The sequence below is a fragment of the Hyperolius riggenbachi genome, chromosome 3 (assembly GCF_040937935.1).
Source record: "Hyperolius riggenbachi isolate aHypRig1 chromosome 3, aHypRig1.pri, whole genome shotgun sequence".
Lineage (NCBI taxonomy): Eukaryota > Metazoa > Chordata > Amphibia > Anura > Hyperoliidae > Hyperolius > Hyperolius riggenbachi.
In genome coordinates, this window is record NC_090648.1 from 434584993 (window position 1) to 434597637 (window position 12645).

At 46.9% G+C, this 12645-nt stretch overlaps 1 protein-coding gene across 4 annotated transcripts in view; it reads right to left on the bottom strand.

Moving 5' to 3' along the window:
• The window catches only part of LOC137561644 (uncharacterized), an 80626-nt gene that overhangs the window by 6569 nt on the left and 61412 nt on the right, over window positions 1-12645 (bottom strand). For all 4 annotated transcript variants that reach the window (XM_068272959.1, XM_068272958.1, XM_068272957.1 and 1 more), the window contains exons 7-8: window positions 9461-9510; window positions 376-454 (exon numbers count right to left, since the gene is read on the bottom strand). In XM_068272959.1, the coding sequence (XP_068129060.1) occupies window positions 376-454; window positions 9461-9510 (129 nt within the window). The remainder of the gene's footprint in view (window positions 1-375; window positions 455-9460; window positions 9511-12645) is intronic.

A 12645-nucleotide genomic window follows, 5' to 3' on the forward strand; every position in this document is an offset into this window, starting at 1 on the left:
ATAGCAGTATTCCTGCTCCGCATATAGCGTGTTGCTTATAGACTCACGTATCCTTCAATGAAAGGGCTGGGGAATTCTGGACTGACAGCCGATTGAGGAAAGTCCTTCTGCACAGCTCTACGAGCTCTCTAGTCCCGGCCGGAGACACCTGGGAGCTCGGAGACGCTTACTATTAGCAATGATGTCTCCTGTTCATGGCTCCAACAATTGAGAGGTATGACAGCTTGTTGCCAGCTCGGGGGAGGCCTTATAACAAGATCTTACAAACTTCATGCAGATGGTGTCATGGCTGAGGGACTCCACAGCTGCAAGGCAAAAGTGCTATCCACAGGAAGAAGGGAGGAAACACCATGTGACTCAATGATCAATACTCACCACTGCTTCGCTGCTTGCCACTGGCCCATTGCTGGCTGTAGGTGAGATGGGAGAGGATCCATGGGATTCCGTTTGAGTCCTGAAATTGAAAAAAAAATGAGGACCTCAAAGTCTTTCAGGGTGTGTTCACACTATGTGCACTACCTTGTTTCATGAGACTGCCTGTACTATTGGACAGGCTCATTCCCATCCCAGCATTGTAATGGACCATGTTATCCAAACGCACTTTCTACAGCCTGTTTCTGAATAATGTGCAATGACAAGCATATCCTTTTATAACATGCTGAGTGTGCATTGCATTATGCTTGCTATGTAACGTGAGCATTACACCAAGCTCATAGTGAACTTAGCCTAAAGAGGAACTCAAAGACCCTAGACCATCTCCCATACACATGTCTAACCCTTGCAAATAGTTTTGATGACATCTTCTACTGAGTTCCAGTGTGTCCAACAGCACTCAAGGCCCTAGGGAAATTGCACTTTATGCCTTAATGGTAGCAGCAGCCCTGGCTATCATCCTGAAAGATCCAGAGCACCGTGGTGCCTCAAAGATAAGGAGAGAGAGTGGCGCGCAAAGTGCGTGCGGTGGGCAGGACCAACTGTAATGTAACAGTGTACCGTATTTTTCGGTTAAAAACTTGAGGGAAAAAGTGGGTGGGTCTTATGTCCGAAGGTAAAAGAAAAACAATGCAGAGGTGCGCAGGAAGCGACTCTTATCTATCCAGCACTGCGCTTTTCTCTCTCTCTCTGGCTTGTCCAGGTGCCCCTTTTGTCCACTGGCATATTCTTAGGCAGGAGATGCCATCCACGCCAGAGAAGAAGAGAGATGCTTAAGAAGATGCTGGTGGACAAGAGAGGCGCCTGGACAAGCCTGACAGAGATGGGAGGAGTGCTGGGGCAGGATCAGGTGAGAGTTGATCTGATGCTGTTAGTGTAGTATAGCTTAGTTGGGAGGGCAGGAGGGAGTTGGTGTAGTGTAGAGTTTACAATAATGTGAAGTGTAATGTAGTGTATAGTCTAGTGTGTAGTGAAGTGTAGTGAAGTGTAGTCTAGTGTAGTATAGTCTAAGTGGTAGGGTGCAGCAGGGATTAGTGTAGTGTACTTTAGAGACAGTTTTGGGGGGGGGAGTAAAAGGTCCATAAGATGCCCCTGCACCATAAACGCACCTAGGTTTAGCTATATATATTTTTTCCTGATTTTTGTCCTCAAAACCCAGGTGTGTTTTACAGTCTGCACGGGGCCATTACCATATTTTTCAGACCATATGGTCTTATGGTCTGAAACATAAGGTAATTCAAATGCATTGGGCCTGAGTTTCCACCCAAAACGCAACAAGCCAAACTGACCATAAGGGTAATTAGACAATGTTTCCTATTCTCTCCCCCCCCCCCCCCCCCAAAAAAAAAAAAACACAGACACAACAAGACAGCAGTTCCTCTTTAAAAAAAAAAAAAAGATGAACATGAAAGAAAGTGATGATCATAATGTGCTAATTTTGTTTATGTACACACACTTACGATTTCATAATTAAATGGATTTTGCGTAATCTGTTCGTAATTACTCAAAATTTCAAAATTTTAATTTAATTTAAGTAAAGACCGCTGACTTTAGTGGTTAATAGTAAAGCCCTTATACATGCTGTTGTCACCAAATTGCTAGTTATGTTAATGGATCCCATTGTTCAGTGCAAAAACCAATGGGAAACCCCGGCGGTAAATTCAGAGAAGCTTTTGCCATGGTTTCCCATGAGCATGGTGACATTTGTTGCTGGCAGTGCAGCGATGTAGGGGACTTCGGGAGCAGGTGTCAGGGGAGCTGTGCATGTCAATGGGAGGGCAGGGAGTGGGTCCTGGTGGCAATCACATAGGACAGGACCTGCTATACTAATATATAGCAAGCCTCGGCAAAGCATCTTTATAAGTGCTTCTGGGGCTTCCCATTGGTCCTTTAACAGACCAATGGGAATCCTTCTCTCAGGGCAGATTGCAAAGAGCAGCGATGGCACCATGACAACAGTGCCATTGCCGGCATTCAGTGTACCATGCACTGACATCCGGGGCACAGTGCCAGAGAATTTGGGGCGTAGCAATGTGTCTGTTTTATGGTCTAAATGAAGCCTGCTCCCTTTGATCTCCTACTTCTCCCTGTTGGTAGTGTTGGGCGAACAGTGTTCGCCACTGTTCGGGTTCTGCAGAACATCACCCTGTTCGGGTGATGTTCGAGTTCGGCCGAACACCTCATGGTGTTCGGCCTTTTAAGTTCGGGTTCGCCCCGAACTTCTGTATGCCCCCGAACAGGGCCGAACAGGGCCCCTGTTCGGGCGAACAGGGCCCTGTTCGGCCGAACAGGCCGCAATACGGCCCCCCCTATGGGGTCGCAGGCATAAGGGGGGAGCATGCCCCGATCGCGGGGGGGGTCGGAAATTCCCCCCACCCCCTCCGCTAGCGCTCCCCCCTCTGCCCGCTTCCCCATTCAAAAGTTTCAAGAAGTACCTGTATAGCGGATGGCCTGGCAGTGGCACTGTGGAGTGAGGAGGAGGAGGAGTCCGGAGAGTGACGAGTTGAGGGAGGCCGGGCAGCGGGCGTGAGGTCAGAGAAAGGGCGAGTTCCAGGTGTTCGCCCATCACTACCTGTTGGTCAGCTTGGCTACCAATGTAGTATATAATTGGATTAGGATTACCACTTTCATAGAGGAAAATAAGTTAGGGATGATCGGAAAAAGCAAATTCCGTTCCGCCGGAATTTGCGGAGTCCGCCAGCGCTTAATTCCGTCGCAATGGAAATTCCGCGAAATTCCGGCGGAAAAATTAAAGTAATCGCAAATGGAACCTTGTTTATGCTAAATGGTAGCCCATAGAACCTATTGACTGTCCCTTAGTCCTTTTTCTCTTCCCTCCTCCCTTTCTCCCTCCTCTGGAGGATTCATTTCCAGAGGAGGAGGGTCTTGTCTTCCAGGGTATTGTAGGATTTCAAAAGCCAGCTTACATACATTGGCCAGGAATCGAACCCATGTCTAGGGCTTGGTAGGCTGCTATCCTCACCACTATACCACCACCAACACTACATGCTGAAGCCAGCCTAGCATGTACCATTATGATATATCCAAGAGAAAAATGACCTTGCTTAGGGATTTGTAGGATGCCAAAAGCCAACTCACATACATTAGCCAGGAATCGAACCCAGGCCTACAGCTTGGTAGACTGCTATCCTAACCATTATACCACCAACACAACACATTACAATGCTACATGCTGAAGCCAGCCTAGCTTGTACCATTATGATATATCCAAGAGAAAAATTACCTTGCTTAGGGATTTGTAGGATGTCAAAAGCCAACTCACATACATTGGCCAGGAATCAAACCCAGGCCTACCACTTGGTAGGCTGCTATCCTAACCATTATACCACCAACACAACACACTACAATGCTACATGCTGAAGCCAGCCTAGCATGTACCATTATGATATATCCAAGAGAAAAATGAGCTTGCTTAGGGATTTGTAGGATTTCAAAAGCCAACTCACATACATTCGCCAGGAATCGAACCCAGGTCTACCACTTGGCAGACTGCTATCCCAACCATTATACCACCAACACAACACACTACAATGCTACATGCTGAACCCAGCCTAGCATGTACCATTATGATATATCCAAGAGAAAAATGAGCTTGCTTAGGGATTTGTAGGATTTCAAAAGCCAACTCACATACATTGGCCAGGAATGAACCCAGGCCTACCTCTCTGTAGGCTGCTATCCACAGAATTATACCACCAACACTACATGCTGAAACTTCTTGGAGCAGACTTACTTCCTACCTCCAGAAGACACACATACATCCCCATAAAATCAACTGCGTGCACATTGTTTGTGGTACACAGTCTCTGTGGCACAATTGGCTAGCGTGTTTGGCTGTTAACTTAAAGGTTGGTGGTTCAAGCCCACCCAGGCATGGCCTTGCCTTTTGTGTTAAACAGTTGTCCGAAGAGAACCCTAGATAGCTATGAAGATTCATCTCTCTCTCTCTCTCTAGTAGGGATGGTCACCGCTTTCCGCGGAATTGTATTTTCCGCAATTTTAGAAGAAAATTGGTCATTCCATTCCGTTTGGTCGGAACGGAATTGCTTTTTCAATCCGGCGAAATTCCGAAATTGCTTGTGAAATTCTGCCGGTATCCGTTGATGGTTTTAAGCTGAAAATTCACTTCAATTGCATCAAGTCCTAGAGAGAGAGAGAGAGAGAGCTCATTTTTCTTTTGGGTATATCACATTGGTACATGCTAGGCTGGCTTCAGCATGTAGCATTGTAGTGTGTTGTGTTGGTGGTATAATGGTTAGGATAGCAGCCTACCACGCGGTAGGCCTGGGTTCGATTCCAGGCCAATGTATGTGAGTTGGCTTTTGAAATCCTACAAATCCCTAAGCAAGCTCATTTTCTCTTGGATATATCATAATGGTACATGCTAGGCTGGCTTCAGCATGTAACATTGTAGTGTGTTGTGTTGGTGGTACAATGGTTAGGATAGCAGCCTACCACGCGGTAGGCCTGGGTTCGATTCCTGGCCAATGTAAGTGAGTTGGCTTTTGAAATCCTACAAATCCCTAAGCAAGCTGATTTTTCTCTTGGATATATCATAATGGTACATGCTAGGCTAGCTTCAGCATGTAGCATTGTAGTTTGTTGTGAAGGTGGTATAATGGTTAGGATAGCAGCCTAACACGCGGTAGGCCTGGGTTCAATTCCTGGCCAATGTATGTGAGCTGGCTTTTGAAATCCTACAAATCCCTAAGCAAGCTGATTTTTCTCTTGGATATATCATAATGGTACATGCTAGGCTGGCTTCAGCATGTATTGTTGGTGGTGGTATATTGGTGAAGAGAGCTGCCTACCAAGCACTAGACCTGGGTTCGATTCCCGGCCAAGGTATGTAAGCTAGCTTTTGAAATCCTACAATTCCCTGGAAGACAAGACCCCTCCAGAGGAGGGAGTGAGGGTGCAATATAAGGAATAACAATCAGCCAGGAGCAAGCTAACAAGCCTAAAAGAGCTTAACTAAGCTTTCCCTAGCAGAGTCTGTCAGCAGCTGTCCCTTAACTAATTACTGTAGGCAGACGAATGAGTAAAATGGCAGGAGAACCTTGCCTTTTATAAGGGGGGGGGGGGGGGGGCTCCAGGAGTGAGTGTAGTCTGATTGGCAACAATGTGCCTGCTGACTGTGATGTAGAGGGTCAAAGTTGTTCTTAAAGGGAACCAGAGACGAAGCACCCTTGTGTATTTTACCATGTATATCAGTAAGAACATTAGAGAAAACACTTACCATGCTCTCTGTTTCCTCCTCACTGCTAAAAGTGTCTGTTATCAGCAGTCACAAGAATCCCAGACTGAGCAATTAAATCTGGCTTTGCTGGGAATGATTATAGCTGAGTCATTATAGCAAAGCCACAAGGGGGCAGGCTTGGGCTTGAAATAACACCACAGAATACAGACTTAGCTATAATCTTTCTGTAGCAAAGCTAGACGGAGCAGCCTGACTTCTCAGTCGGGGATTCTTATCAGACGTGATAACAGTCAGATTACACAGAGAACAATGAAACAAAGGGCAGATTAGGTGTTTACTGTCATGTTCCCACTGATTTATAAGGTAAAATACAAGAGGGTGCTTCATCTCTGGTTCTCTTTAATGGAGCATTATGGGGCGAATCGAACTTCCGCAAAAGTTTGCCTTTACCGGCGAACGAGAACCACCTAAAGTTCGCCTGGAACCGTTCGCGGGCGAACCGTTCGGGCCATCTCTACCTCTGACACTGTAGTTGCCATTGGCAGGTTTTGGTGCGCCGTATAAATTGTTATGTGTATTTGTAAAACTTTCATCGGGACCCACAGCTCCTTAGTTATGCCACTGAGCGTCAGTGGTGCCGTAGCAAAATACATACAAACCAGCATGGAGATGAACAAGGTACTGAGTGTCACAGATGTAAAGCCAGCCTGAGCTGGACAGATAATGCAGCCACAATGGGTAAAGTATGTCACACATGCAAAGGAGTGGAAATCCTTGAAGTTAGTGCTGGGAAAACAATCACGTAGCTTGCATAAATCAGCTAATCTGTAAAATTATTGGTTAATATAGCGCTGCTGAGAAGTGGCATGCAATGTAAGTACATATAAAATATGATATACAGCAGAGAGATTTGGGGTAATACTCATAAGCAGGTACATTCACAAAAGCAGATGTGTACTGTTCTGACAGCTGCAAATTGCTCGCTGCCTGTAAAATGCAGGTAGAGGGAGCAGGCCCCGCCCACTTCGATGAGGATACTGGAATATGTATGAGACAAAGGACTCCAGCCAGCAGTGCATTGTACTATTTCCTTCTCTACCTCTGCTAGTATCCTATTTATTAGTTTAATAACCGATGTGATGAGAAAACCCAATGGCAAATTCAAAGATGGTATTGCCGGGGTTCCCCAGCCAGTCAGTGCGGAGTGTTGTTGGTGAGCACGGATGTTGTGTGGTGCAGGGGTGCTGCATGTACTGTTAACAGGATAGTGTGCTGTAGATGCCCTGGTGTTGATAGGGTGGTGAGTGTAATGTGTGTCTGCAGGACAGGGCCGGAGCCACCATAAGGGGAAAGGGGGCAATTGCCCCAGGGCCCCAGCATCCATAGGAACCCCCAAGTGTTCCTCATCAATCCACTAAATGATGTGGCCACCATGGCAGAGGTTCCATCCCACGCACCCCCCTAGTTTTATGGAGACAGTGCGTGACATACAGCGCACATACACCTGCTCCAAGTTCCAGGCGCTGCAGGTCTGTCTGTCTCCTCTGTAGTGTAGCTGTCCTGCGCTTCTGGCTACTTTGTTTGGGCTCTAGTGCTCGATCCGAGAAGCAAGAAGGGCAGAACAGTAACATAGCCTCTCACTATCTCCATAGCACTGGGGGGTAGGAGGGGTGGACACAGTTACGGGCTCATCTGGTTACAATACTGGGTGGAGGGGAGTTTGTTAGGGGCACATTTGGCTACAATACTGGGGATTCGTTAGGAGCACATCTAGCTACAATACTTGAGTGAGTCATTGGGGGCACATCTGGCTATAATACTTGGGGTTCGATAGGAGCACATCTGGCTACAATACTTGGGTCACTCATTAGGGGCATATCTGGCTACAATGCTAGGGGGGTTGTTAGGGGGCTAGGGGCACACCTAACTACTGTAATGGGGAGAGGGAGAGGGGCACACCTCTGAGTATTTAACTAGGGAGAGGGAAAGGAAACGTTGGGGCACATCTGGCTACTATACTGAGGGAAAAAGAGGTGAACACATCTGGCTACTAACCTGGGGGGAGGGATCATTGAGGACACATGTGACAACTATACTGGGGAGGGTGGTCAGTGCTACCATAGGAGAAACCTGAGCAATTGTTCCAGGGCCCCCAGTGCAACTAAGGGTAAATTTGCTGCTGGGGGTGGGTGTTAGGGGGACCCCCAGGTTACGTTTGCCCTGAGGCCCTATCATAGCTAGAACCGGCCCTGCTGCAGGAGAGGGGGGGTGTGTACATGAGTTTGCTGGGCAGCTTCAGTCGAGGTTGAGAGGATATTGACGTAATATAATTTCTGAGTACTTATGGTAATTAAGGCTTGGCCCACACCAGATGCGGTTGCAGAACGCAATCCTCAGTCCGGTTTTCTAAACCAGAACATAAATGGATCAAAAACTGATCCTTGCTGCCCTTTCGCAGCACGTTTTCATCCGTTTACATTTTTACAAAACGTGTCCGTGTTGGGGCCGCAATGCTGGAGAGGGTAGCAGCCAGGAAAAGGGGCAGTGGGCAAAGCGGTGGGGAGGGGGCTCGGATTCCCCCTCATTCCCCTGGGTTCCCCCTTACGTGCTCCCCCTCCATGTAGTTTCTTTAAAATCAAGCATATAGGGAGCAGGGAACTCAGTTACTTCCTTGTTCCACCGCTCGCCGCGTGACTACCTGCAGTGTCGCCCACTGAAGTACAGAGGGCGGCATTGCAGGAAGTGACGCAGTGAGCAGTGGAACGCAAGGGAGTGAGTGAGGTCCCCACTAGCCGCTCACTATAGGCTTGATTTTAAGGAAGCCAACACCCTCCCCTCCGCTGTGCCCGCTGTCTGGCTGCTTCCCCCTCTAGCCTACCTGGGGACACCTAAGATTTGAGGGGAGGAGCAGGCAGCAGGCAATCCGGATCTCCCTCTTTTTCTGTGTCTGTGCAGAGGGAGATTTGTGTTTGCATTGCCTGCCACTACCCCTCCGTGTATCCGGGCTCCATGAAGTCCCATCTGGGGTCCGTGAAGTCTCAACAATTCCGGACTCTCCGTTCAGTTTTTCAAAACGAAACCGCGGATCGCCCATGGATCCGTTTTTTAAGTGAGTAAAGACGGCTGCTATTTTTAACATTGGTATCCATGGCTCCGGTTTTGTTCCGGGCCCAAAACCAGAGCCATAGATACATGTGAACCAGCCCTAAGGACTTGGTTGTGTGTTTTTTTTTTTTTAAACTCTTTGTGAAAATGGGTAAAAGGTACATTAGTACCTGTATGCCCTTGTTAAAGGTGAATCCTAGATGCCCCCCAGGGCCTATACCCCCACCTCTTCCTGGATCCCAATTAAGGTGCGTACACACCTTTGACTTGTGTCGCCTGTCAGGGATTGGGACCTCTCTGGGCCGGCCAGTAGCTGACGACGCGTACTGTTGCTATACGGAGAGCCGGAAAGACAGTGGAGTGGCATGTTCGTGACATCACATGGTGGGCGGGGGTGCATCTTCAAAGAAGTTGGCTGTCCACAGGGTGAGTTGATCCGCCAGATGGATGGCTCGCTGGTTGGGGTCGGGGACTGCCCTACACATGCTTGATTATTGGCTGGGGCGGTTGTTATCGGTCACCTCAGACAACTTTAGTCAAATGTGTGTAGGCGCCTTTGGACTTCTGCTGATTGATAAATAATATCATCAAATCCGTTGTTTGCAACACGGTTTTGCGTATGGGTACTGTGAAATAGCTTGTAACAAAGAAATACATGTGAGTGAGTTCAATTGTTTTTTCTTTTTTTTTTCCTTGTATTACCTGAATGCCAAGGCTGACATCAAGGCTGGAAAGTCCAAGAATTGTTCAACCTGAAACATATAACAAAACAGAAATGATTTCTATTATCCTCATCAGTACCCTCCCTAAAAGAATACAGAGGGGGCAGCCAACAATAGTCCCTGTTTTTTAGACCAGTTGTCACTCAGACTAATCCCCCACATTAACACTCTCTGAATCATTCACCCTAGAACAGGGGTGACTGACAAACTCTGGCCTGTGGGCCATATTTGGCCCAAACAATAATTACGTATGAACCGCGAGGGTAGTTTTAAATTTGTATTGCAGATGACCCAACTTGCCCCTCCCACCCCCCAGTCATGTGTTCCCCCAACCCCTTTGTATGCATACTATCAGCGCAGTGGAAGCTGTGCTTATATCATCTCCTCTGGGCTCCAGCAATGTCCATCCATCTTCTACAGCTCACTGCTAGCTCTACCGCCTGGTTCTCCTCCTGCACGCCATGTGATTACATGCAGCAGATAAAAACTTTCAAACCTAGGTGTTGTCTCTTTAAAGGGAACCTTAACCGAGAGGGATATGAATGTTTCCTTTTAAACAATACCAGAGTCCTGGCAGTCCTCCTGATCTCTGTGGCTGAATCTCACACCTGAAACAAGCATGCAGCTAATCCAGTCTGATTTCAGTCAGAGCACCTGATGTGCATGCTTGTTCAGGGGCTGTGGCTAAAAGTATTAGATACACAGGATCAGCAGGAGAGTCAGGCAACTGGTATTATTTTAAAATGAAAAATACATATCTTTCTCAGTTTAGGTTCCCTTTAAACCCCCACAATCTTGCGCAGCCTGCAGTCACCCAGTGCTCAACAATGGTGTTCTGTTGCCACCACCAGGGAATAAAACCACAATCAGACTTTTCCGATGCATAAAGGGGTCACAATTTATTAAACTCCACAAACAAGCTAAAAACATACAACTTACATTAAGGGTCCATGCACAATGGACCCTGGTTGCATATAAACGCCTATAGGTTATTGCACAATCTACCAAGTAAAATGTACCTTATGCCAATAAAACCATTGCTGGTACTATAAGGAATAACCCGTTCTCTCCCAACCGGTTTCAGCTTTCCAATGTTATCAGGGGATCCCCTGTTTGTTTTGAGAATTTTATCTAAACTATTTTGTTTGGCCATGACAACAGCAGTAAATGACTAAACTCAGATACAGCTGCTCCATAGTTAATAAAACTACAAAGCAGAGCTGGTTATGGTTAATCCACAAGGCAAACCTAGGCAGTTCCCTAGGGCCTGGAGATAGTCTAGGGGCCTGTTCGATGTGAGCTCCCATCAAATCTATTTAAAAAAAGCCAAGTAATATTGAGCTGTGGGCAGAAACTGCTACCTTGCCCAGGGCCCTATTTCATCTTAATCCTCTTCTGCTAGAAAGGAACCCTCACCCTTTAATATTCCCATCAATTACCAGATTGCCCATGAAGAAATATGATAAATTAGATTCGGATTACTAAACACATGAGTATAAGAAATAATAAGTGGAAAGTGTATGATGTGATCGCGCATTATGCCTGTAATGAGTTGTAACACATTATCAGACAGTGTACATATGATATCCCTATTGCTGCTTGCACTTATTTTGCCACTGATGTGAAGAAAACTTTGATTGAGTAGCTACACAGAATGAAACCAATGTCCCTATTTCAAGATATTGTAATGATCCAATTTAGCCATATCTGCCATGATAGCCTATTATTTCCACCCCTCTCAAGTGAACAGTGGTAACACATTCCTTCTGGCAGCTCCCAGTGATGGGAGACTCAATACCAAGGCCAGATTTAAGCCAAGGCCGCATAGGCAATGGCCTAGGGCACCACAGGATCATGGGCGGTGAGGGAGAGGGATCATCAGGCTATCTATATGGAAGGGGGAGGGTCATCTGGCTTCTTATACTAGAGGGAGGGGAGGTGTCATCAGGCTATCTATAATGGAGGAAAGGGGGGTCATCAAGTTTTCTAAACTGGAGGGGTGGAAGGGTTATATGGCTACCTATACTAGAGGGAAGGGTCAATAGGCTATGTATACTGGAGGGAGGGGGAAGAGTCAACTGACTACCTATACTGAAGGCAGGACTGGGTCAATGGGCCACCTATACTAGAGTGAGGGGCAGGGCCGTGCAGAGGATCCTTAAGTAGGGGGTGCTCAAATTTAAAAAAGGGCCCTCCACCCCCTTTTTCTCTGCAGTGGCATCTTCTTCCAATAAGACTGCCCCCCTACCCCGTCACAGTGCTAACAAGTAGTAAAGTCAACAGTCAGGTGCCTGCCCTCTCCCACAGTGCGAGTGACAGAGGTGCTGCATTGCAATGCAATCACTGTCAGCCCTGTCACCAGTAGCCACACTCCCTTCTCTGCCGATTGGCCTGCTTGTTGCTCTCCCTGGCAGCCGTGTGTCTGTTACATAACATCAGGTTTTTATGTGGTGCGGTTGCCATGCAGATGCAAATCTTCTTGGAAGTTCCTCAATGTTGTTGGCGCCTAGGTCCTGCATCTGTCATAAACAGCCAGTGAATACTGCATGAATTATTATTATTATTATTGACTCTGACATCTTCTGCATGAAGCGCTGCAGATGTCCATAGTTGTGCCCATTGCAGTCTAGGGCCATTTTTTGGGAAGAAGCCAATTACCTTATCTGTATGTTTTTGGGATGCCGGAGGAAACTACATCACCTGGAGGAAACCCACGTAGACATGGGAGAACATATTAACTCTGAGCAGATAGTTCTAGGGATTTGAATTGGGGACCATGTGCTGCAAGGCGGGAATGCTATGCACTATGCCACTGTGCTGCCCACAGCTATGGAGATGGATGCAGTATGCAAATAAAATACAGCTGGCACTAATTTTTCCCCACATGAGAATTGGGAAGCAGCCAATTGAATTCAATACGCCGCAATTCCATGTCTGAAATTATGTCCAGGGAAATGCTGCAAAATTCCCCAAGTGGAAATGGATCCTCATGTTTCCCTTCAAAACCTGTAACAGATGAAGGCAGCTTTTGTGGAACCATAAAGGTACATAGACACGTCTGATTTTTTCAAAGGACCGGTCAAATCGTGCATGTGTACAAACGATCGTTCGGCTGATAAGGCTGGTTTTAGCGGATCTGTCAAAATCAGCCTTATCAGCTGGATG